At 57.4% G+C, this 25,095-nt stretch overlaps 2 protein-coding genes across 6 annotated transcripts in view; both read left to right on the top strand.

The window, feature by feature from the left end:
- RAB11FIP5 (RAB11 family interacting protein 5) overlaps positions 1–20,763 on the top strand; it is a 36,611-nt gene extending 15,848 nt beyond the window's left edge. Inside the window, exons 2-6 of one of the 2 annotated variants that reach the window (XM_059942955.1) lie at positions 5,033–5,469; positions 5,661–6,354; positions 13,032–14,699; positions 18,068–18,257; positions 18,534–20,763. In XM_059942955.1, coding sequence (XP_059798938.1) covers positions 5,033–5,469; positions 5,661–6,354; positions 13,032–14,699; positions 18,068–18,257; positions 18,534–18,737 — 3,193 coding nt within the window. In that variant the 3' untranslated portion in view covers positions 18,738–20,763. The remainder of the gene's footprint in view (positions 1–5,032; positions 5,470–5,660; positions 6,355–13,031; positions 14,700–18,067; positions 18,258–18,533) is intronic. The other variant, XM_059942956.1, reaches the window with a different exon arrangement.
- Positions 20,764–22,393: 1,630 nt separating this feature from the next.
- SFXN5 (sideroflexin 5) overlaps positions 22,394–25,095 on the top strand; it is a 115,244-nt gene continuing 112,542 nt past the window's right edge. The window contains exon 1 of one of the 4 annotated variants that reach the window (XM_059942962.1): positions 22,394–22,562. In XM_059942962.1, the coding sequence (XP_059798945.1) occupies positions 22,452–22,562 (111 nt within the window). In that variant the 5' untranslated portion in view covers positions 22,394–22,451. The remainder of the gene's footprint in view (positions 22,563–25,095) is intronic. The other 3 variants (XM_059942964.1, XM_059942963.1, XM_059942961.1) reach the window with 3 other exon arrangements.

Raw genomic sequence — 25,095 nt, forward strand, 5'->3', positions numbered from 1 at the left:
TATCCCCCCTTTGTCCTCTGCCCCTGCAGAGGGTGGGGGTGGGGCTGGTCCCGCAGGGTAGGAGGCTGAGGGCTCCTAAGTCCACACTGGGCCTGCTGAACTTTGTCAGGCAGAGGGAGCCTGGGGGAGGTACGGCGGCTGAGCAAGGGCCCTTTTAGAGCTTTTCTGTGGTTCTGCATCTGCTGGGGGGGGCTTGACTGCTCTCAGACATGGTTTTAATGGCCTGGGGACCGGACAAAACCCTGAGGTTCCCTTAGTGACCTTTCAGGGCTCCATCCTGCTGGGATTGTGCCAACCCTTTGAAGGGGGTTCTGGCCTTCATACGCCACCTCCTCGCCTCTTTGGGCCTCTGTGGTGTACCTTTTCCAGCCTCTGTCCTCTCAGGGTGTCCGGAGGCCCAACGTTTGCATTCAGCTTGATGACAAATGCCGTCCCTCGAAGGTTAAGACCGTGGGCTGGGAGTCAGGCATCTTCATGTTCAAGTCCCGACTGTATCCCTTACTAGCTGTTTGACCTTGGGCAAGTCACAAACCTTCTCTGTAACTTAGTTTCCTCATCCACGTAGTGGGGATAATGGATCTCATCTCCTGGACTGTGTGGATAGTAAAAGAGGTACAGAGTTTGGCACACAGTGAGCATGCAGTAAGTCTAGCTCTGCTGATTCTCTAGCACCAGTCATTTGTCCCGCCTCTCAGGTGTGGTCCACAGGCCAGCAGCCCTGGCATCCCCTGGAAGCTGGGTAGAAATGGAGCCTCTCAGGCCCATCTGCACCCATTGCATCAGAATCTGCATTTTTACCAGACTCAGCGATCCGTTTGTACTTTGCAATTTGAGAAGCGCCGTTGTACGTCACTCCTGAAGAGCAGCGTCTGTAGCGGCACATACCTCTTCCACGCAAGGAATTCTCTCTTACTGCTCCTTTCCTGATGGAGCATGTCTTGGCTGCAGTCCTACCTGGGACAAGTCCCAGATAATGATCATCTTTGTCAAAACCTGTTTCCTGAGCACATACTTCCTGGGCTTTGGAGAGTTCAGGTGCTCAGGCAGTGCAAGGGTTGAGGTGGGCGCCATGTAGGTGGAACAGTTCAGTACCTGCAGTGAAGGATGTGCAGGTTGTTGTTTTACATGCTGTCGGGGCCGAAGAATCTAGGCTTTGAGAGCTGAGTGGGTGTCAGGGAAATTGTACTGGGGCAGAATCACTGTCCTTCCTGTCCTGGTGAGTGCTGTTTCAGAAGCAGCTTTGTGGAACAGAGGCCTTGTTCATTTTAGCACTCTTTTTTCATAGAAAGTACTTATTGATGCCTGGCCCTCCCCATGTACGTGTTCCTTTGATAATTTTTCCCGGGTTGGGGGGAGGGGGGGAGGGATGAGCGTTTCTAGGGTCAGTTCTCTCAGAAGAAGTGGGTTCAGTGGACTTTGGAAGGCAAGCCTTGGCTGGGCAGGGGAGAGACACAGGTTTCTTCTGTGTAACAATTGAGTGTCCTTGATGATGCACCCAGGTGGAGGGAAAGTTGGCCTCTGATCCATGAAGGGATGTAGAGCAGGCAGGGGACCATCCTACTGTGGTTCTCACACTGGGTCTGGTGAATTCAGTCACCTGAGGAGGTACTCCCTTCCACCTTAAAATATAGATTTCTAGGCCTGGCCCTTCTAATTCAGTAGGTTTTAGGTTGTATCTTAGTATGAATAGATAAAAAAGAAATCCCACACTGATGCATGCAGGTTCGGGTGCCGCAGCTCTAGGGCTCTGAAGATAAGTCTGTCTCGTGAGCCGCCATCTAGATATGTGCTGGGGCCGTGGTCAAATCCTAATTGGTTCTGGCCAGGTCTCAGCCACGGATGGGAGTGACAGGCCTTTGTCCACAAGCTGTTGGTTGTGTGGCCTTGCCGTTGCCATCTCAGCCTGTCACACTTCTGGGAGAAGCCCTGCTCCAAGTAGCTGGCGGGGTCCAGTGAGTCCTGCCCCTGACCGATAGGGAGACAGATGGCGACAGTGACTGAGGGTCCAGAGGCAGGTCCCAGCCATTCTCAGCCTCACTCCGCTCTGGATGGGGGAATCTCAGAAAATGGTGAGGAAAGTCTTCTTTTCCCTCCTGGCCTCCCTGAAAAGCAAGTCCAGAGAAGAACCCCAAATTCCCTGGGGAAGAGCAGGAGAAGCAGAAATGACCTTATGGGGAGGGGGTTGGGAAGGGCAGGGGACAAGGATCCTTTGGGCCGAGGACCTGAGCCTCAGCTGGGCTAGTAATGTAATGCATCCTCTTTCATCGAGGGGTCGGAGGGAGAGGCGAGGAGCCCATTCTGTCTCAGCCAACTGAGAGGATAAAATAGGAACGGGAATTTTCTTTTGTCTCTTTTTCCTATTACGACAGTAATATATGGCTCTTCTAAAAAATTCAAACAGGACAAAAATAGGCAATGCAGGAAGTGATAGTTCCCTGCAACCTCACCCCGCAGAGATAACCACTGTTACTGCTGTGGTGTGTGGAGTGTGACTAGCTGGGGCTCAGGACCCCTGACCTTATGCCCAAGTGAAGGATGTCTGTGCGTGCGGATTCCCGTCGCTCAGGGCTTGGTGGGGTTGCGGCTGGAGTCCATATACTTCTCTTTGCCCCACCTCCTAGAATCTTTCTGTGCTAAATGAGGCCCAGTCCAGGTTTGGGCAAGGTGACTTGGCCCTGAAAGAGTTAAAGGGTCAGGCCCAAAGTGGACGTTGGGTTGCGAAAGCAGGGGCGTGAGGATGTTGATGGTAGCTGGTTTGTCTTTCTATTAAATGTCTCCTCGCGCCCCCAGACACATCCTCACACGCATCCCGTCAGTCTGTCTCTCAGCTCTCTTCCCCGCTCCCTGCCCCTCCTCCCCATCTTTCCTCCCTGTGCCTGCTTATCACAAGAGCAGCACGGAAACACCCACACACCCTCTGAGCATAGCCCTCCGCCCTCCCTGCTTGTGCCACCGTCTCTCCTGACCCAGCCTTACCAGGGGGTGGTCTCTTGGGTTGGGAGGGAAAACCAACAGCCCAGGCTCCCTTCACTCAGGCCATCCAGTGATCCCCAAGCAGAGGCTGGGTGCATAGCCCGCAATGGGCACCCAAGAGGTTAGTCATGGTGGACTCTTCCAAAGGGATGCAATTGGAAGTGTCCCTGGGAAGACCTTTTCTTTCTTTTTTTTTTTTTTTTTAAAGTCACAGCATTTAAACCTACCACCACTACCAAGCCCTTGCAGTGACTTAATTCTGGACATTTGGATGTGCAGGGACTTTCATACAAAAGATCTCCCACTTAATGTCCATGAGAAGCTCAAGGAGCTGGTGTTGCGGGGTGAGCAGATCCTAGGTGGGAGATGACCCCCATAGCACGGACTGAGGCGTGTGGGGTGTGGTACAGTGTGTAGTGTCTGTGTGTGGTGTGGTGTGTGTATCCTCTGAGGGACTTGGAGCCCTTCAGTGACCAATTTGACCACCTCCACCGGGCTTTATTCCACGTTCATGCTTGGTTGGCTGAGTCCAGAATTCTGTGCTGGAAGCTTTTCCCTCAGAATTTTGAAGGCGTGACTCCATGTGGTGCCCAGTGTTGCTCATGAGGACCTGATGCTATTCTAATTCCCGAATGTGCAAACCTGTCTCCCCTCTTTGGAAACCTTTAGGGTCTCCTTTTTATACCTGGTGCTCTGAAACCTTGCAGTGATCCCTGCTGGCTGGGTCTTTCCTTGTTCATTGTGCTGCATGCTTGTGGGCCCTTCTGTGCCGGTGCGCATGTCCTTCAGGAGAACTTTCTTGTATTGTTTCTTTCATGATCTCTTTTTTTTTTTTTAACATCTTTATTGGAGTATAATTGCTTTACAATGGTGTGTTAGTTTCTGCTTCATAACAAAGTGAATCAGTTATACATATACATATACCCCCATATCTCTTCCCTCTTGCATCTCCCTCCCTCCCGCCCTCCCTATCCCACACCTCTAGGTGATCACAAAGCTCTTTCATGATCTCTTGCTCATTGTGTTCTCTGTGTGCTCACTGTGTCTTCTTTTTTTAATTAATAGAGTTTAGTTTTAGTTTTAGGTTTACAGAAAAACAAGTGGAAAGTACAGAGAGCTCCCGTATGTATTCCCTCACACCCCCTCCTGCTCTAGTTTCCTCTGTTATTAACTTCTTACATTAGTGTGGTACATTTGCTATGATTGATGAGCCAATAGCAATACATTATTATTAATTAGAGTCTCCTTCCTGGCTGCTTGTTCTTGGATAAGTTACTTCACCACAGAGCTTTGACCTCCTGATCTGTAAGATCCCAGGTTTGCTGTGCGGTGTAAATGGAAGGGAGATGAGCACCCCCGCATTCCTTTGTAACACACGGTCGGTTGATGCTTACAGATGAGTGAGTGCTCTTTCCCTTCCCTGGGTCTCTTGCTTAAGGCCCCTTTATGCCTTCTTGTCTGTTCCTCCAGCTTGCAGAGGTGTTCCTGGCGGGGCTTGGGGTGAGTAACTGAGCGGGTGAGGTGTGTGTGTGTGTGTGTGTGTGTGTGTGTGTGTGTGTACATGCACTAGTGTTCCTGGCCCTGGGCCTCTGGGTTAACTGTTCTTTCCTGGACTCACTGGTGGCTCAGCGCAGAGCTTAGGCTGGGACTAGCCAAAGGAGATGATGTAAATGGGAAAATGTGGGTAGGTGCGTCTGTACCTGGGGCCTGGAGTTGAAAGGGTTCCTCCCAGACCCGGCCTTGCTGCTCTGGGCCTCAGAGTTTCAGATGTGGGGGGCTGGGGCAGGGGAGGTCTCTGAGCTCCAGGGAAGGTGCCGGGGCAGGAGGGTCACTTGGCTGCCTTGCCTGGTAGTGCTGAAGAGCTTTCCCTACGCGGGATGTGGTTTCCTTCATCACGGAAAAGTTGTGGGTAGTTTCTTAGCTGTTCCTGTGGCCTGGAAGGCGGCAGGGCTTAAGTGTCAGAGCAGAAGCCTGTGCGGGGAGGCTGTCGTGGCTCCCGAAGCAGAGAGGGGCTCTGAGAGGTACCTGTGACCAGAGCCCCGGCACCCCCTTCTCACAGGTGGTACAAGCTGCACTCGAAGGCAGGCAAGAAGGAGAAGGAGCGTGGAGAGATCCAGGTCACCATCCAGTTCACGCGCAACAACCTCAGCGCCAGCATGTTTGACCTGTCCGTGAAGGACAAGCCTCGCTCCCCCTTCAGGAAGATCAAGGACAAGATGAAGGGCAAGAAGAAGTTTGACCTGGAATCCGCCTCTGCCATCCTCCCGAGCAGCGCCCTGGAGGACCCCGAGCTGGGCAGCCTGAGCAAGATGGGCAAAGCCAAGGGCTTCTTCCTCCGCAACAAGCTGCGAAAGTCTTCCCTGACCCAGTCCAACACCTCGCTAGGCTCGGACAGCACCCTGTCCTCAGCCAGTGGGAGCCTGGGCTGCCAGGGCCCCGGGGCCGAGCTCCTCACCCGCTCGCCCAGCCGCAGCAGCTGGCTGTCCTCCGAGGGGGGTGAGTGGTGGGGGGGAAGGGGAGGGGAGGGGGGGAGGGGAGGGGGGAGGGGGGGATGGGGAGGGGAGGGGGGAGGGGAGGGAAGGGGGGCGGGGAGGGGAGGGGAGGGGAGGGCGGGCCCCCCCCTCAGGTGTAGGGAAGGCCAGGGACCGGGCAGCGGGCTTCTAACTCGGCGTGTGCTTCCTTTCCAGGCAGGGACTCTGCACAGTCCCCCAAGTCGCTCACCCATAAAAGGACCTACAGCGATGAGGCCAGCCAGGTGCGCGCCGCTCCTCCCCGGGCCCTTCTTGACCTTCAGGGCCACCTTGACGGGACCTCTCGCTCCTCTCTCTGCGTCAACGGGAGCCACATTTACAGTGAGGAGCCCCAGGGGCCCCTGCGGCACCACAGCTCCATCTCGGGCCCATTTCCGCCCGCCGGCCCCCTGCACACTGTCTCCTCCCGGCCCTCTGAGGAGGGGCCGCGCTCTGCGGACGAGTCCTGGGGCAGAAGCAGCCGCCACACCGGCAGCTCAGAGGCGGTGCCTGGACAGGAGGAGCTAAGCCCGCAGGTGCTGGCCGTTGGGGCCCGCTGCTCTGGAGAGGAGGAGGGGGCCTGGCCCTCAGAGGGGAGGCCGGTGCAGGTCGCCACACCCATGGTGGCCTCCTCTGAGCCTGTGGCCGAGAAGGAGGGAGCCCGGAAGGAGGAGCGGAAGCCCCGGATGGGCCTTTTCCACCATCACCACCAGGGGCTGAGTCGGAGCGAGATGGGGCGCCGAGGCTCTTTGGGGGAGAAGGGGGTTCCCACTCTGGGGGCCTCCCCGCACCACTCGTCCAGTGGGGAGGAAAAGGCCAAAAGTAGCTGGTTTGGCTTGAGAGAAGCCAAGGAACCAACTCAGAAACCCAGGTACGTCTTTGGCAAGACCAGCTTTGATCCCTGGGATGGATGCTGGGGTGTTTGCACCGAACCCCGGGGCAGGGAGGATGGAGCAGGATGGAACCCTTGGGCAGGCTGCTGGGGCTCTGGCTTTGCATGGTTGAGCGGGAACCCTGTCTCCCTAAGCGAGGCTTGTTGTCTGTACCTGGATGCAGGTGAGTTGAAGGGCACAGCGCTCTGGGGGTCCTGTGGGCCTCACTTCCGGAGTTGGCACACCCATCCCCTGAGGGAGGGGGAGGGATAGGACAAAAGCAGGAAAGGCCGTTTGTATGAATTCTGTGCTTCCCAACCTCTACCTCTTGCCCGCTGGCCTCAAGGTCACCCAACTTTGGCAGGTAGAGAGGTGGGGACCGAGGACTCACTTCAGACTTCCCCCACCCTTTCTGAAGCTAGATGACTTCCCACCAGCTGTCCCAGCTGGCTCTGTGCTCTCTTCTCTCTGAGAGATGGGAGTTGAGTAATTGTCCACCCCCTCCCCTATACACTCACCCCCGGTTGCTCCCCGGCCTTGGCCAGAGGCTGTGGGCAGCTCCCCTGAAATCTGTGATCTACCCTGTGTCCTTGGAGACTCTTGGGGCTCTGGCCCTCTCTGGTGTCTCTTGGTCTTGGGGTATGGCAAGTGCTGATGGCGGCTGCTCTGTTTTGAATATGCTGAGTCCCACCTGGGAGAGGAGTGCAGGAGTCCTTCAGCCTAGGCCTGGGACAGAGTCCCTAGCCCTCACCCTGGCCCTCTGACCTCCTCGTAAGTTGGAGCCAGCGGAGGCTGCTTCACTGTCCAGCAGGGCCCAGGGAGGGGCTCCGGGCTTTGGCCAGGAGCAGGTGTCCGCCGCCGCTGCCAAGGGCCCAGGGCCAGCCCTGGACAAGAGCATCTGTGACAACCCCAGCCAGTGTGGCAAGGGCGGCCGTTACTGTTCTCTCAGCAAGCCTGCCTGTCCCCATCGGTGGATATGTGGGCCGGAGGCGGGGTGGGAAGAGTGGGCGCAGTGGTAAACGGCCAGGAGATAGGGCAGAGGGAGGGCCCCTAAACCTCTTCCCCAGCAGAGGGGAGAGGACTCCTGAAGTCCTGGTTCTTCTCTTTCCCTGTGAAATTCTGAGTTTGCTCAGAGGAGCAGGGAGAGGAATGCAGGACCTTTCAGGTTTGAGCCCTGGCCGTCTGGCAGCTCTCCGTACAGCCTCATAGATGGGTGTGTGGGGTGGCTCCGTCTCTGGGTGATGTCTCCCCTGCTTAGGAGCAGCTTCGGTTCCCCGCTGCCCAGCCCTGCTCACCGGGGCCCAGGGGAACCGCTGGCTACCTGCAGCCTAGAGGAAGAAGGGGACGGGCCTTTCTCAGATGCCCAGGCTGAGCTGGTGGCCCTGTGACAACTCAGAGATTGTAGGTGGTGTGGTGGAGGGAGGGGCACAGAGCATGGGCTCAGCGCTCTTGTCCATGGGGTGTCTCTGGGCCTCTTCCAGGATGGGATGGATGTGGGGGACATTCCTCTGTGAGGCTGTTTCTAGGCGAGTGCCAGGCTTTGGGCTCAGAGGTCTGCAGGCCATGACCGAGTGATGTTGCGGTTGCCATTGCTGGTGCTTTTACAGCCTCTGTTTTCCTTCTGTTTCTCCATGTCTCCTGATGGCCTTTCAGAGGCAAGAGAAGTTGGGTGATGGATGAACATAAGGAAGCTGAGGGTTTTGCCCTTCTCGTACTTGAATTCCGAGCTCGTCCTCTGCAGGTTGGGGGGCAGATGGGGCCTCCTGCCCTCCCTGGGACCCATTTGCTTACAGTGGCTGAAGGGCAGACTCTGTGGCCTTGCGTCCAGGCGGGGTGGGAGGGACTGTTCTTGGGGTGCAGTGACCTGGCCTGCAGAGGTGTGAGACCTGGACATTGAGCCCTGTCAGCATCACGCTGGCCCTGTGTGCCTCGGAGGGAAGGGCTGGCCTGGAAGAAACCACCCTTGGTGCTTGCCCAGAGGTCTTGGGGCTTTTGAGGAGAGAATAAGAGGTGAGCTGACTTGCGGCAGGAAGCCATAAGTTGGACACCTAGAACTGGAGTGACCGACTGTAGCTGCGAGACACCCAAGGGGATCCTGTCCACAGGCCCAGAGGTTTGGGTGCCTCTGCCCTGGGGCTGCCATTGCAGATTGCTGGGTGTTCCTCACTAGGCAGGGCAGCGGCGCCCTCTAGTGCTCCCACATGGCACTGAGGCCCCGTGCAGAGGCCAGAAGCAGTATGTGCCGTGCGCAGTATCCAGAAAATAGACTGTTGCTGTTGGAGAAGGCAGCAGCTGGGAGAGGAGGAACCAGAGTCTGAGAGGCCAGGAAGATGGTCCTCCTGTTCCTCCTGACCTGTCCCTCATCTGCCAGGTCCCATGACTGTTACGCTAGCCCCTACCAGCATGTGGGCGGGGGGTGGGGGGGAGTGGGTGGTTGAGGTCTGGGCCACAGAACTCATCCCTGCTCACCAGCCCTGCTGTGAGCCGTTCACCCTGAGCTGCAGCACAGGTCACTTTAGTGTGTGTTTAGGACCATCAAGACCATGTGTGTTAAAACCGCCAGTGCCAAAACGAATTGTCTTTGTGTCTGTCCCTTTCTGACCCTTTTAGGGTATGTATAAGCTTCCTGAGAGCAGGTCATCTCAAGCTCCCCTGTTCCCTCCCCTCACACTAACCATAGAACTTTGTGCACAGTAGGAGATCGAATGTTAGATACAGACATTTTTTAAAATTGGGGGTAAGCGTGGCCCAACACAGAGGCAAGTGTATCGTGGTGGCCTTTAGCAGACTCTGCATCTGCCCCAGCCCCTCACCAGGTGGTGAACAGTGAGGTCCTGATGAGCCTGGAGTGTGCGCTGGCTGCCGAGAGAGCTGGGGGTCTCAGCGGCGTTCGCAGTGGTGTAAATGCGTAACTGTGATGTGTGCCAGTGACTTAGAGTTAGTGTGGCCATAAATCCTGTTTGTGCCTGTTTTCCTGGCATCGTTAATAGTGCCCCTTTACTCTATTAAAAACATTCTGGTTTGGAAGATAAATTATATGGTCTTCCTACTTAGAGCATGCAGGGCCCCACTGTGTCACCTCACTGTGCCCAGATGAAGGGAGAGGATGTGTCCAGTCATGTTTCCTGGACATCGGGGCACATCTCAGACACCAGGAGACGGAGCCTTAGGAGGGCTGGCTGAAGGCACTTTGGCTGGGGTGGGTATGCCTGAAAGGCTGGCTTTAGCCTTTTCAGGGAGTGCCTGTGGGAGAGTCTTTGCAGATCCACGTGCCACCTCTGGGACCAATGCATGGAAATAACAAGGACACATAGCTCATCTCAGTCTAAGGAAGAGCTAGCTGTTCACCCGTGAAACCTGGCCCCTAGCTACAGAGGTGTCCTGGTGTGTAGTGAGTTGCCCAGCAACGGCTGTGTTTAAGAAGAAGGGGGGCTGTCGGAGGGAACAGGTGATAGCTGTATTAAGTGGCAGGTTCCTCCAATTGCTCTAAGGTTCTTAAGCAACAGTAAGGCCCTGAAGTTTTATTCTGTCAAGTCGAAGGGGCAGAGACATTTGGACTTCTGATTTCTTTCCCCAACTTTTGGTCCTAAAAGAGAAGATAAGTCAGCATATGTTGTAGCGCCTGCTGCTTGGCGGGGGGACAGCAATGTGCTGGGCTAGCGTGGTGGGTTCTGTCCTCTGAGCATACCCTGCAAAGATAACCACACATGGGAATGTGTCTCTGATCCGATCTGTGCCAGGTGGAATGGTAGGGAGGGGACTCTTTTTTTTTTTTTGGCCGCGCCGCACAGCTTGTGGGATGGTAGTCCCCTGACCAGGGGTTGAACCTGGGCCCTCAGCAGTGCAAGTGTGGAGCCCTAACCACTGGACTGCCAGGGAGTTCCCAGGAGGGGACTTTTTAAAGTAAGAACTTTCAGAATGTGCGCCTGAAGTTGAGCAAGGGTGGGGGAGGCGTGGGGGCAGGGGGACGTGTTACTGGGTAGGAGGGATGGTCAGGAGGCTCTCAGAGGTTGTGCTGGCTCTGGGGAGGCTGCCAGGCTTGGCACCTGGGGCACACCTTCCTCCAGGGAAAGCCCTTTGCTGGTTCCATACCAACGGGTTTGTGTGCACCTCTGGGTAGCCAGTGCGGGGAGGGTTGCCAGCCAAGCCTGGGGCTCCCAGCCCTTCCCCTGCCCTCCCCTGCCCTGCGGTTCTGACAGTCAGCCAGATTGCTGCAAGACTGTAAGAGTGAGTGGGGCCAGGCTGGGGCTGAGGGACGTAGAGCTAAGCTTGGTGCTATTTAATGTTGATGGAGCTGCTTCCATCTGACCCCTCTGTCCACTTGTCATACAGGGTACTGGGGAGAGACAGCTCAGAGTCCCCCAGCCCTGTTCCTGGGGGCTGAGTCCTGCCGGCAGGCAGGGTTGGGCTGTGTCGGGAGTGGGTGCTCCAATGGTGGGGGTGGGCTGAGGGCAGGGTCTTGACCCACATGGTGGTGGTACATTGCTCTCCTTGGTCCCCAAGGTAGACATATCTCAATGAAGGGAGAAGGGGCCTTTGGAGGTGCTGGGACTCTGGGCCCAGGATCCTCCCTCTTTCGGTGTCTTTACTGTGCCTTGACCGCAGAGGCAGAGCTGTTCTGGGAAGCCCTGGTGGGGTGGGAGAGGACGGGACTTTCTATGCCCGCCCTGGCCGGGAGTTCTTGTTGGGCAGAAACGGGATCAGGAGAGTCTCTGGAAGCTAGATTCTTAAGAGAAACCCAGGGGTGGGGACCTGGCTGTGTCTCGCCTGTGAGGCTGGGCTCATAGACTCCAGCCTGTCTGGGTAGCCCACCTGTGCTGCTGGTTGAACTGGACTCCTTCCCACTGCCTGCCTCCGGTGTCTGCGGATGAGCGGGCCCTGCCTCTGCCCAGCTCTGTGTGGTACCTGCTCCATCTGGCCCCTGGGTTCCCAGAAGAATCCTGGCTCCAGACTTCTGGGCCTCTTTCCATAGGTGCCCCTCCTACCCCAACCATCATTCCTCGTGGGCTGATTGGTGAGGCCTGGCTTCTGGGACCTCAGGGCTCGCCCCGAGCATTTCCCCGTGGGAAGAAGCAGCTTGAGTGGAGAAGATGAATGTGTAGGAGTTCTTCAGGATGTTTCCACCTGGGCTGGCAGGGGTCAAGGAATGGGGGTCTTGGGGCTTAGAGGGGGGCTGAAGATGGGGGTCAAATAGCAGGCAAATCCAGGCCACTGACAGGCCACTGAAGTCTGGACTCAGCTGCAAGGAGCCGCGAACCATTGTCAGACTGCTGAAAGCAGGGGTGTTGGGTCCCCCTTTTCCCCTGCACTGTCTTTCTGGACTTCTGTCTGTGTCCTGGGGTTGTCCCGGGGAAGCCAAGAGCTCTAATTTTAGAGTCTATTCCTTCCCATTCCCCTCGAGTCAGCTGCATGCTGTAGATAAGGTACAAGTGCAGGACATGCTCCCTCCAAGAAGACCCTGGAGGGGACATCTGAAGGCCAGCGCGTATCTTGGGGAGTGTGAGTGTATTATCAAGGAGTGGATTTCCCAGGGGGGCCAGGGATCTGTGTGGGGGACCCTGGGAGGCCCCTGGTGACATCCAGAGTCGCTGCTGCCGCCTCTGCTGCCATATCCCAGCCTCTGTCCCCCCAGCAGCGTTGCTTCCAAGGCTGGCCTGTGGGTGCCCTTGGTGAGGGAGGCTGCCTGCCACGTGCCAGGCCAGGTGGATGCCTGACAGCAGACATCCTCAGCAGCGCCGTGTCCTCCTTGGCCGGTTACGGTACCCTTCCCAGAAGCGAAAAGGCCACGTCCTCTCCAGCTGACACCTTGCTATGCCTGTTAACAGCCCCGTCATTACCTCCCACTTGTGCAAGGGCTCAGGAGAACCCAGGCTGTTTCAGGAGTCAGAATGTCGGGCACCAGCTGGGTTCTATTAGTGCTGGCTTCATCCAGCCAAATACCTGGGCCTTGCTTTTCTCTGGTCTCTTTATCCTGTCCAAGCCAGCTGGTATTTTCTTTCCTGTGTCTCAGTCCATAAAGGGATGTCAGGTGCTTTCTGGTTGGTTCTTCAGGTGTCAGTCTGGCCTCGAGTAGTCGTCAGTATGGGGTAGTCGTTGGGATCCCTCCTGTAAAGCGGGATTCTTGCTCCTCGGGGTTGGTGTGAGGACCAGATGAGCTCTCTAGAGCCTTCGTCCTTGGGTGACGCCTCATCATGTACACGTCGGGGTCTCCCCTCCGTCCCCTGGCCCACGTCCCCGAGCCCAGCCCGGGGAGCACTGTGGCTCCTCTTCCCCGGGCAGGCGGGGGGCAGGGGTGTGGTGTTCAGCAGGGGAGTTTGCAGTCTCAGCATTAACCAGGAGGCTCACGGTTTTGTCTCCCCCCACAGCCTGGACGTGTCTCCTCAGGTAGAATCTGACCCAGCTGCTCTTCCTCACCTCCTCCCCTGCTCCCCCTGTGCTCCGGCCCCCCCACTCCTGCTCCCACCGCTGCTCCCATGCTAAGCACTAACCTTTTTGCAGCCACCTCCCCCGCTGCTGCCACTGCTGCCGCTGCCACCGCCATCCCTGAAGCCACCCCATGGGGATTCTTGGGTCTTACCAACCCGTTCCTCTCCTCCCTGCAGAGCAACCCTTTCTTCGAGGAACTCATAGCCGACATAGCACTAAACTCTCCTTCACCTGCTCCCTCTCTCCCCAGTGCCTCGAGGGCCAGCCCCACTCCCCTGGCCTCCCCTGGGAAAGCCCCGCCTGAGTGGGACGACACCTTCAACATCTTTGCTGCCAGCAGGCTGCGTCCAGAGGCCAGGAGTGAGATCTTGGCCCCAGCAGGAGTGGGGCTGGAGGCGACTGGGCAGCAAGACCCAGGCCCTGGGGCCGTGACAATGAAAGCAGCTGAGCCCCAGGGGGACCCTGGGGGAGGAGAAAGAGGTGGGAGCAGCGTGTGGCTGGAGCCCAGAGTTCCTCTGGACTTGGGACTGGACCATCAGAGCACGAGTGTGGTTGACCAGGGGCCCCTCGGGGCGGAAGGGGCCAGCCTGCCCTCCGCGTCAGCCCGGCCGCGCCCGAGAGCCTCAGACTCTGAAGCAGACAGGGAGTTGCCAGCCCCAGGAGGGGAAGCAGGGCAGAGTCTGGCAGACAGTGCGACGTCTCTGTTTAGCTCCCCAGAAGTGATCAGTGTGTGGGAGAGGCTGCCTGGCCCAGACAGTGCCCCTGAGGGCCAGGACGAGGAGGCCTCCCAGGGTGGCAGCCAGCTTTTCCATGAGCTCGACACAGTCGACGATTCCTGGCCGTGGGATGTGGTCACCGTTTCTCCTGCAGCTGAGGCTTCCTCACCGGTCCTGCGGGCAGAGTCTGATGAGCCGCCCACTCCCCAGATGCAGCCAGAGTCACCAGAACCTGTGAGCCCCAAGAGGCGTGCGGGGCTTCCCCCACTGGAGCCGGAGTCAGAGCCCAAACCTGAGTGGGTGTCGGACAAGGGCCTGCAGCCCAACACACCACCTCCCAAGCCACCGCGTCTCTTCACACCCTCAGATTCCCAGGAGATGGAGGCAGCGATGGAGGAAGAGAAGGAGAAAGCGGCAGGGGGGCTGAGTAGCAGGGGGTCAGAGATGGGAGGAGAAGATGTCTTCCCAAGTGCGTTGACTGCTGGTCCCCCGGAGGCCGAGGAGGATGAGGGCGAGAAACCCGAGTCGGAGTCGGACAGCCGCTCTGGAGCCACGCTGGGTGGGCCAGGCCTGGAAGATCTAGCAGAGGATGCCAGCCCTCCTGTGTCTGGGCCCTGCCTACCTCGGCCCACCAGCTGCCCTCAGGATCCTGCCCCGACACCCTCAAAGACCTTGGCTCTTCAGAGTCAGCAGATCTGGGGGGCTCCAGAGAGAGAAGAAGGCCCTGAGGCTCCTGAGGCCCAGAGCCAGGAACCAGTAGGAGAGGCATGTGGGTTCCTGTCAGGCAGCTCCCAACAGGCTGACTTGTGGGTCTCGGAAGAGGATGCCTTGAACCCCTTCTTGCCTCAGGGGAGCCAAGATCCCCCCAGCCTCCCGTCCACATCCCTTCCAGGGTCCAGGGACCCTTCCGTCCACTGTGGTCCTGAAGAGCTGCCCACCCCCGCAGAACCTGCCTTTCCGCGGCCCCCTCTCCCACCCTGGGCCAGCCGCCACCACGGGGGGCCCAGCCCTCCGTGCTCGCCCCTGCCTGGAGCCTGGCCCCTGACCTCTTGCTCCCCGCCCCCCGGGGAGCCAGCCTCCCCCACTGGGGGGAGCTCCCCCCCTCTACCTGGGGAGGACCACGCTGCAGTCACCCCAGCCTCCCCGCTTGTGCTTCTGCCCTTGGAGACACGCCCAGTTGAGGAGCCACAGCCCAGTGCCAGGTGAGCGGGCACCCAGAAACCACTCTCCAGGAGGAAGGGGGGCACAGAGCAGCCCAAGGGCTGAGGTGTTCACATTCCAGCTTCAGCTCCTCCAGGGGTGGGTGAAGGGTTCCTTCACCCCAAGGCAGGACGGCGGAAGCTTTGGAGACACGAGCCTTCCGTGGTACTGGCTCTGAAGGTGCTTCCTCTTGGGACCTTGGACCAGCAGGTGTCCCCATAAGCCAGGGGTTTGGGGGATGATGATGATGATGAGGTGTAGGGGGTGAGGAATGAGGTGGGGAGAAGTGATATGGGCCAGCAGGGGAAGGGGGATGCGAGCTCAGGTTCTCAGCACAGGAGGGCCTGGGGCAGTGCAGCTTGTCAAGTGGCGGCCCTTGGGGGAGCAGACTGTGGAAGGCAGAGAGCCAGAGGGGAGGGACTGGTCCTGAGGTCAGAGAGGAGAGCCAAGATACCTTTAGAGGACAAAAGAAAAGCTAAGATGCTCCCCACATACGTGACCCTCAGAAAAATGTTTTTTTTCCTGACCCCAGCAGGTGCCTCATTGGTTTGCATTTGTGCCTTTCAGGGGGTGGTCCCGACGTGCTTAGGACTGTGCTGAGTGGACAGTGGATGCCTGTGTGACTGTGGTCACTGTGGCATTGGTCTCTTTGGGAAGAATTATGAGGCCATGACCTCACCGGGTGGCTGGTGATGGGTGACCAGAGCTGAGGCCTGGAGAGACAGGTCACTGTGGGGAATGGCGTATGGCTTAGCCGGGGCAGCAAAGTCCAGAGGGAGTCTAGCACTTCAGGAGACCTGAGTGAAGAAGTGGGGTGTGGGGAGGAGCAGAGGGGCACAGGCTCCAGCACTGGCCTCTGGGAGGCCCCCAGCCCACCAACTCATACCTTTGGTCATCCAGATTCACTGAGTGTCGACTGTGTGACAGCTACTGAACAGAGATGAAAGACACTGTTCCCACTGTATTCCCAAGGAGTTCCCAATCCAGATGGGGAAGACAAAAGTGAACCGGGGAAGGGAACCCCAGGGGGCCAGTGCTGATAGGCGAAAAGTGGGTGGGAAGGAGTCTGGGCTGCTCCCGATGGCTGTTCCAGCGGGAGGCGGTGATGCTGATCCCAGAGGTGAGAGAGAGGAGGTGGTTAGGGCTTCCTGGCTCTGACGACGGCATCCTCAGCTGGCCCTGCCACATTCCAGCACCACTTCTAATTATACTCACCACTTTCTGGAAGTTTTCTTCTCTTCAGAGTTGGCATCACGTCTGTACTTGGCAGGTTCCTTCCATCTCATGACGTTGATGGGCCAAGGAGAGCTGTCCCCATTTATCAGATGAGGAAATGGAGTCCATGAGAGCTGCAGGGTCCAGGGTCCCTCAGATGTGGCGGGGGCAGTCAGACTGAGAGCCCAAGACTCCCGGCCCCCCATTCAGGGGGTGTTTATGCCGCACCGGTATTCCTGCCCTCCCTCAACACAGCCCAAAGGTGGCATGAGAGCTGCCTTTACATCCTCATCCTTAATGTAAACTCCTAGATGGGCAGGAGGGGCTGGGATGTGTTCTTTTCCCTACCATCTGCCCCCGCCTGGGCTCTCTGCCTCTCCTCCCAGGTTGTGACACTGAATCCACAGCCCTGTCCTGAGTATCAGAGCTGGCTTCTCTGGGTCTGGGTGGGCCTCCCTTCAGTGGTGTTCGGGGGCCTTGGGATAAGCCGTTTTGCTTCCTCCTCCTGAATGGTCCACATCCTCTGTGAAGTAAGTATAAATTTAGGAGGTCCCCTAGAGGCAGGTTAAGTTGATTTGGAGGCTGATGCTTGCAGTTTGGGTACTCATGACAGGTACAGGGTGCTGGGGGATCCCGGAGGAGAGTCACCTTAGTCAGCGTGGGGGAATCAGGAAGGTTTCCTGGAGGAAATGGACTTGCACAGCTTTGAAACATGAGTAGGCGTTAGCAGGCCAGCAGGCAGAGGCGCAGTGTTCCAGACAGAGCAACAGCTTTTACAAGAACCTAAAGATGAGAGAGAGCACGTTTTCCTTTGGCTGGAGTGAATGAGGGAGTAGGGGGCCAGGAAGAAAGGGCAGGGGCCAGGTTGTGTTAGAGATTGTGTTTTCTTACCTTGATAGGGAGCCACTGGGGAGGCGAGACCATTATCCCACAGCAGAATGGAGGAGTGGTTGGAGGTGGGCAAGATTGCCCGGGAGGAGCTGATTTAGCAGTTGGGTGTGGCTGGAAAAAGGTTTACCCAATGCTGGCTTGGAGAGGAGGGGATAGTGTGAGAGAAGGTGAGAAGGTAGCAGGGCTTGATGTTTGTCAAGGCTGAAGTGGGAGTGGGGGGCGTTCCGAGGGGTTCCCAGGTTTCTGACTAGAGCCGTAAGAGGCTAATGGTGCCTGGCACTCACCGTGAGGGAGTGTAGGAAAGGGTAGGCAGGCTGGAGGGGAGTGTGGATTCCGCTGGAGCCAGCCTGCAACTGTCTGCCTAGGCCTAGAGCTCAGGGGTGAGGTCTGGGCTGGAGATGGAGATTAGAGGTGGAGGGGAGAGAACCCAGGAGCAGACCCTCAGTTGAGCCTGGGAAGGATGTCAGGTGTCAGGAAACCAGACGGAGGTCTTGGGGAAAACCAGGGAGAAGGAGAGCCGTCCAAAGGAAAGAGTGAGTGAGCAGTCCAAGGGTCAGCTCTGCAGAGAGGTCAGTGAGGTGAGAACTGAGGGGTTGGTGGCCTCAGCAGGAACACTTGTGACGGGCCGGTGGGGGCCACTGTCCTAATGGGTGGAGGAGTCAACGGAAGGTGGGAACTTGTAGAGACAGAACGCGGTCCTCATGCTCTGGAGAGGCTGGGTGAGAAGGAAGAAGAGGTGGGGATGACTGAGGGTGATGGCTAGGCGAAGACAAGGTCAAGGGAGGGTTTCTCAGGCCTATGTAAATGCTGATGGCAAGCAACTGGTAGAGGTGGGCGAGTGACCAAGCACCCCAGTTTGCCCAGGTCTTCCTTGGCTTTAGCACTGAAAGTCCCACATCCTAGAAATCCCCGGTCCTGGGAAAATTAGGAAACTGGGAGGATTGATCATCCCCCTAGAGAAACGTTACAATAGAGAAGAGGAGGGAGGGGGGCTGTCTGGAGGGGGTGGCTCTGGCAAAGACTGGGATTAGGTACAGAGAAGTCTGCAGGACTCTGCTGTCCCTGTGAAGGGCGGGCGGGGGGCGACCCAAGGGAGTGAAGCGGGGAGGGGCAGGCGGTGGAGTGAGGAGAGCAGTGAGGGCAGGGGCGCGGAGGGGCAGCCGCCGCCAGGTGGTGAGACCTGCTGGCCCCACAGAGAAGGTGGCCCCCCTTTCCTTGTGCCACGCATCCCTCCCCGTAACGCATCTCCTGTCTGTCTTCGCAGTCCCCACCCTGTGAAGCCCCTCAGTGCTGCCCCAGTGGAGGGCAGCCCTGACAGGAAGCAGCCCCGCTCCAGTCTGAGCACAGCCCTGAGCAGCGGGCTGGAGAAGCTCAAGACGGTCACATCTGGCAGCATTCAGCCTGTGGCTCCGGCCCCCCAGGTTGGCCAGACTGTGGACGCCAAGAGGCTGAAGGTGAGGCCCAGCAGGGTGCCTGGGGCGTCAGAGCAGACGTGTGGTGCTGTGAAGAGACGTCAGGTGTCTCGAGCTCAGGGGCCGGGTGCTGGGCAGGGTGGAGCAAGGAGCAGGCCTGGCCCCCCCCACACCAGAGCCTTGAAGCCAGTTAGGCTGTCCCTGGCATTGGGACAGAGGCAGCTCCTAGGGCCTGTGTGGGGAAACGGGGGTGTTGGTGGGCAGGTGGGCAGGGGGGCCTGAGGCTGTCCTGCTCACTCCTACTCCCTCTGGCCTCAGGACTCCGGTGTGCTGGACCAGTCGGCCAAATACTACCACCTGACCCACGACGAGCTCATCGGTCTGCTCCTGCAGCGGGAGCGGGAGCTGAGCCAGCGGGACGAGCACGTGCAGGAGCTAGAGAGCTACATCGACCGGCTGCTGGTGCGGATCATGGAGACCTCGCCCACACTGCTGCAGATCCCCCCTGCTCCCCCCAAGTAGCCCTCTTCACCCCCCTCCCCAGAGGCTTGGCGCAGACCCACTACCCAGCAGGGCTCGCGCCCTCCCTCCCTCCCTCCCACTGAACTCTCACCTGGGTCTGGGTGCAGCCTGTCCTCTGTTGTCACCCCTTGTTCCCCCTCTCCCCTGCCTCAAACTGGGGCTGCTGGCAGGGGAGCCCTTTGGACTCCCATTGGCGCCATCAAGTTCTGTGCACAACTTGTGTCTTTGGGAGCCCTGAGTCTTTCCCATCTGCCTATTTTCATACCCCTTAGCTTTGGGGGCTCTAGGGAATTGGAGCAAAGAACTTAGCCCTCAAGAGGGAGCAGGGGTGAGCTGCAATTCGATGTGGTGGTATCTGGGACATACTTTATTACCCGCATTTCTTCCACGGCTAAACCCTTGTCCTCTCCACCTCCCTCCAGCTTCTGGAGGTCTCCTAGTAGTACTGGGGCTGTGGCAGGGACCAAGCGCCCAGTTCTCTGTGAGTTATGGGCAACCAGGGCACCTACTCTTCAGCCTCACGTCCAATTCCCCTAGGAGCAGGGAGCCTGTATGGTCTAGTCTTGTCTCTGCCGTGTCCCAAGTCTGATTGCTTTCAGCTGTTTGCTGAGCGAGTGCAGCGTGGATGGAGGGAGATGATGAGGGCCGCTCCCCGCCCTCATCTTCTGACTTTTGCATTGAGTGTCATGTGTGAATGTGTGGAGAGCTGGGACAGGAGTGGGGAGAGCACCTTCTCACCCACCTCCAGGCTTTGGGCTGCTTATGTTTGGGGATCAAGCCTCCAGCTTTGTTCTCATTGCCCGTCCAGATGCCAAAACTCTGTGCTGCTGCAGGGTTTGAACTTTTGGAAACCAATTAAAATGTGCCTTTTGTGGGTAGGGTCAAAAGCCTCTGGAGGTAGACGTCTCCCCCTAGTTGGCGTCCCCCTCCCCTCCTGTTGAGCACATGGGGTTGGATCTTTTGGGGCCCTGGCAATGGGAAAGGAGGGTGGGGGCAGCCCTGCTGCATGCTCTGCCCCTCCCCTAGAGTTAACTTCAGCTAAGGTTCCGGCCAGGCTGCTGCTGCTCCCTCAGCATCCCTGCCTCCTCCTCCTCCTCCTCCCTCAACCCAAATTGAGGAGGGTCCTAGGACAAAAACTACATTCTGGAAGTGGGAGGTCCCCCTCTGCCTATACTTAGGAAAAAGCCTTTCTTGCCTCCCATTCGCCCACTAGCTGCTGACCAGCCTGTCCCTTCTGCTCCACGTCCTTGCCTGGCTTGGCTGCAGTGCACTTTGAAACAAAGTGTCTGTCCTTTGGCCTGGCCCCTGGTTTGCTTGCAGAAAACATGACAGACTTGCCCACGGCATCTGCAGGGAATCTTTGGTGGCTGGGGGGTACTCTGCCTTAGCGTTGTGGGGTGAGGAGGTGCTGAAGGGGCATGCTTTTGGCCCACCGAGAAGGTGAGAGCTCCTCTGTGACTACCTCTTTTTCGTGAGACGGCCTGTGGGGGTCACTCGGACAGCCATGGAAAGGGATGTGCTCTCTGGCTCACGTCTTCCTTCCACCAGGATGAAGCCGAGGAGTCCCACCCATGGGGGAAAGCCCCTGTCATGTTATCTACCTTAAGAATCACTCGTCAAAGCTGAGGAGTGTTCACAGGTGCTCAAGACTTTGGTCATGTTTTGGGAGGGTCCTTGGGGGTTGGATGGGTGTCTCTTCAGGAGGAAGGGGATCACTCCTCCACTAGGTGTTCCTCTGGGCTCTGTTCAGTCTCAGTCCTGATCCTGGTCTTCCACTCACCCTTGATTATGGGCCTCCAAAATGCCCAGGGCAGGGGTGTCTTCAAAGAGTTTTGAGCTGAAGCCCAGGGTTCTTGTGGCTGTTTTTGCTCCTAGCCATAACTTGGAGGAGAGCTGCAGGTGGGGTGGGCAGGGAGCAGGCACAGTTCTGCTTTGCTGTTTGTCTTCCTAGTTGTAACGCCTGTTTATAAAGAGCTTGTTCTTCATGTTTTGAGCACTTTATGAAGAATAAAAAATTAACATACTGCAGGTGGCTCTGTTGTGTTACTGTTTTGATAAGTGTATGAAGGAGGCTTCCCGGAGGAGAAAGCAGCCTTAAATCAAGATGATGCGGTTCTCGGATGATACCGCCCCTGCCCTAACCTCAGGGGAAGCAGCACAGCGTTGCTGAGTGGGCCGGGCTCTGTCTTTTCTCACTCCCGGGAAACCCACATTTACTGAGTGATGTGGGGAATACAGAGGGATTTTAAAAGACTTGATTCCTACTCTCAAGCCACTTAGTCTAGTAGGGAAAGAAAAGATACAAATCCAAGATACAAATGGTTTCTTCACGGCCAGCTAGACTTTCTCCAGCTAGGAAAAGTCCGTTTCTTGTGGTTTGACGTGCATGAGGAACTGACTGCTACAGATCATGCAGTGTCCAGAAGGCATGAGCTAACCCAGCACTTCACCATAAGCCTAAGGAGACTCAAAGTGCGGGGGTGGGGGGCGGTTAGGTTCCTAAGATCAAAAACCAAACATTTCTGCTGTCCTCTTGGGCAAAACAGGCAGCTGTCCCTCAGTCATTCCAGTAACCCTTCCCCCCCAGTCTGGCTCACTGACTAGATATTTCAGCTAGGAATCTGCTACTCTAATCTGCAGGGGTGTTTATTATCCCTGCCTAGTGCCTTGCTCTACAATCTGCAGTACTCCCCCTTACCTAAAGTCCTTGTAGCTGGTGCTTGTTAAGCACTTCTGAAACCCCTCCCCCTCCCCCATCCCAGTTTTCTTCCAGCCCAGGAACTGGGCCCAGGAGAGATCTTCGGTTGGCCAGAGGAAGTGAAGGCTGCCAAGGCTCTTTCTTAAGTCCTTGCTGTTTAACTCATACAGCAACAAATACTTGAGTCTCTGCTGTGAGCCCTCTCAGCTAGCACTAAGGACTTCGCAATGAATCCAAAAGTCACAACTCCTGCCCTGTGGACCTCACACTAGGAAAGGCAGATAGTCAAAACCACAAATAATTATAAATGCAAGGGCTGCGAAAGGAAAGTGCTGGCAGCTATAGGAATATGTGGTGGATTTTGCGGAAGCAGGGCGAGGATTGGCAAATGCAATATTTAGGCTGAGACCAGAAAGAGTCAGCATCAGGCTAAGATCAAAAAGTTAAGGGCTTTTGGGTCAATGGCGCGGCGAGCGCCCACCATGCTCCAGGAAGTGAGTTGGAGAGCAAGGGGCGAGGGGCAGGCAGGGTGGCGACGGAAGGACCTGCATGAAGATTCTGCAGTGCAATTCTTCGCACAAAGTTTTCCAGGATTACCCTATTGTCTGGAGTCCTTGCCCATCTGGTCCAAGGGTCGGACCCACTTCAGTAGGGCTCTTCTGGACTGCAGCTCCAGGAGCGACGCCCACCGCAGCAACTCAAACTTCTAGGGGCAGGTAACCAGCGAGGGGTCGCCCGATGGCCCCCTATCGAGACCTTAAGAGTCGTACACGCACACTCCTCCCGGACTACCGACGCCTGCAAAATTAGCGGCGGGAACCGAGACCCGGTCTGAGTCGGTGCAACTCCCCGCAGTCTAGGGTTGTCAAGCTCCGTGACAAGAAAAACTACACTCCCCACAACCCCTTGCGCCTCCGGTTTGCTGCGGTTGCTTGCGGCCAATCGGGAGAGGCAGCTGTGGCGGGGGCCGAGGAGGGACATTTTAAAAGGGCTGGAGATTGCGGGCGTCAGTGGCCATGGCGGATACAGCGACTACAGCATCGGCGGCGGCGGCGGCGGCGGCTAGTGCCGCTAACGCCTCGACCGATGCACCGCCTTTCCAACTGGGCAAACCCCGCTTCCAGCAGGTGAGGACCGGGCTGTGGCTTGAGGGTCGGTGGGTAGCATAGGGAGGGCGAGCAAATTCCTCTCCAAAATCCTCTTTAGCCCTAGGGTCTCCGACCCGCGGCCACCAGGGAGCCTGCAGCTACTGCCTGGGGGAAACCTCGGCCACAGCCGCCTTTTTCCCATTGGTCAGCGGGGTGGGCGAGGGCTCCCACCTTGGCTCCCTATTGGCCATCGGCGTCGTCACTCCCCATCCGCCCGCGCCCTCCAGGCCTTCCCGCCCGAGGCTCTCTGTGATTGGCCACTGCCCGCCGCGGCCCGGGATCCGAGCTCCCGGGCCCGAGCCGCTTGTGCGGGGTCTCTTGGGCAGTGCAGCCGCCCGCTTCAGGCGGAAAGTTCGAGGCCCTGGGTGAGAAGTTGGCATGGCCGAGATGCCTTCTAACTTTTTCCCCGGGTGGTGACCGACATTCTTTCCGAGCTGCCCGCGGAGCCTCTGGGCAGCATCCGTGCCCCGCGGCCCCGCTCCAAGCCCTCCACCCCAAGCAGGGTCCGCGGTGGGGATGGGTGAGGGCCGCGAGCCGAGGGGTACCCGCCGCCCGGCGACCCCTCTCCCCTCCGGCGGGGGATTCACTGACGCAGCGAGTCGGCCGGCTGGTGCCCTGCCGGAGATGGAGCGAGGACGTTCGGGGAGAGCCGGGGTGCAGAGGAAACGCTGTGTCATCCCAGGGGACCGCCGGGCGCTCGGAGGGTCCGCGTCCCCGGGAGCCTGCCCCAACCCCCTACCCCGCTGCGACTTCCACGGAGCACTCTTCTCTGTCCGACCCGATATGGCTCTTCGGGGCACGGTGACAGTCGTCCTTTTCCTTCGGAACCCCAGACAGGGCGTCTCTAACTCGCCCTCGGCCCAGGAGACGGGGATAGGGTCCGCAGCCGGGACGTGCGGCCCGGGCTGGAGGCTGGGAGGGGCCGTTCCCACGCCGCCTTCCCGGGCCCCCGCTGCCTCCAGCGCTGAGGAAATGGACTTTGTTAGGAAAAGGGGCAAAGAGACTCGGCTGAAGTGAACCAGGCTTGCCGAGGGTGGGGGGGCAGTGGAGGCAGACGGAAAGAAGTTTGCAGGAAGAAAGGAAATTGTACAAAGGTCGGTGCAGTGGTTGATTGGTTGGTTGTTTTCATGATGGTGGGAGAAGGACTGGTTCCAGCAAAGTGGTGCACTGAGCTTTGCTGATAATTAAGGAGTTGCGCTTATGAGCCTTCTGAGAAAATGTCCCCACTGTTTTTAAACAGGACTTTAATTCTTTTAAAAAATGAACCATCTCAGCATGTAGGTATCTGAGGCGAGACTGGTGTCATCCTGTCAATGCTGGGTGCCACCTGGAACTGCCTGTCAGGGGTTCCTCTGCCTGGACTTGAGTGACACTTCATTAGCTGACCCCCGTCTCCGCCCTCCACACACATTCTGTTGTACTAGTCCTTCAAGACTCAGGCCCGCCTCCTCCTAAACACTTCCTCCCTTCTTCCCCTTACCCCCTGGTGGGACCAGGTCTCAGACTCCCTCCTGCCTGCCTCTTTGGCCACCCCAAGTGGGATCCTCAAAGGTCAGCCTTTACAACAGTCTGCCCTGTGGTTCTCTAATACTTCTCTGTGTGATTACTTGGTCTCCTCAACATTTGTGAACACCTTTTGAGAGGAGGGGCTGATTATGCCCTTCCCTTGTCTCCATCCTACCCTGAGGTGGGGCTTGGCACATAGTAATGTGCTGCATAAAGATTTGTGGGTTCATTTTTTCCCAGTACCTGTCCTGGGACATTCTGTCACACAGCAGATATTTGAGAACCTCCTAGTGGCTTTAATGACTGAGCCCTTTGCTGTGATCACCGCTGGAGCCATAAATGCATATTTGGGGCTACTGTTCAGGCAGCCATTGCTGGTACCTCCTTTTGGCACCACTCCTGAGGGCAGCAAGTGTTTGTTATATTTGCTTTTGAAGCACCTCTCCCCAAGCATAGTGACCTGCATAAAGCACAGTGCATGTGGTATTCATTCATGTTAAGGAACTTCCCTTTCCTCCAGATCTGCTCCTCCACACGACTCCCTGGTTGTGCAAGCAGCCCAGCCTGCCACCCAGATGACTCTCAAGAAACTGGGAGTCACCTGTATACTTGCCTTCCTCTCCTTCACCCTCTAAATACAACCAGAGGCCCAGGGTTCTCATCTCAGATAGCTCTCAAATCCACTTGTCTCCACTGCTGGAATCCTAGACTGAGCCCCCATCATCTATCTCCTGAGCCACTGCAGAATCCTCCTAACAGGTCTCCCTAGTTGCACTCTGGCCCCCTTCCAATCCCTTCCTTTTCCGCACGGCAGAGTCCCAACAATGCAGGTCTGATCAGGTGACGCCCCACCCTCTCGCCCAACACATATGTTCTTAAACACCTTCCAGTGGCTTCCCCTACTTCTGAGATAAAGACCTCTGTTTGGAAGGCCCCAAAGGCCTGCATGGCCCACCCCTGCTGACCTCTTCTTCCTCCAATGGAAACCCCACGCATCCCCTTGAAT

The sequence above is a fragment of the Balaenoptera ricei genome, chromosome 13, assembly GCF_028023285.1.
Source record: "Balaenoptera ricei isolate mBalRic1 chromosome 13, mBalRic1.hap2, whole genome shotgun sequence".
In the NCBI taxonomy this organism is placed as follows: domain Eukaryota; kingdom Metazoa; phylum Chordata; class Mammalia; order Artiodactyla; family Balaenopteridae; genus Balaenoptera; species Balaenoptera ricei.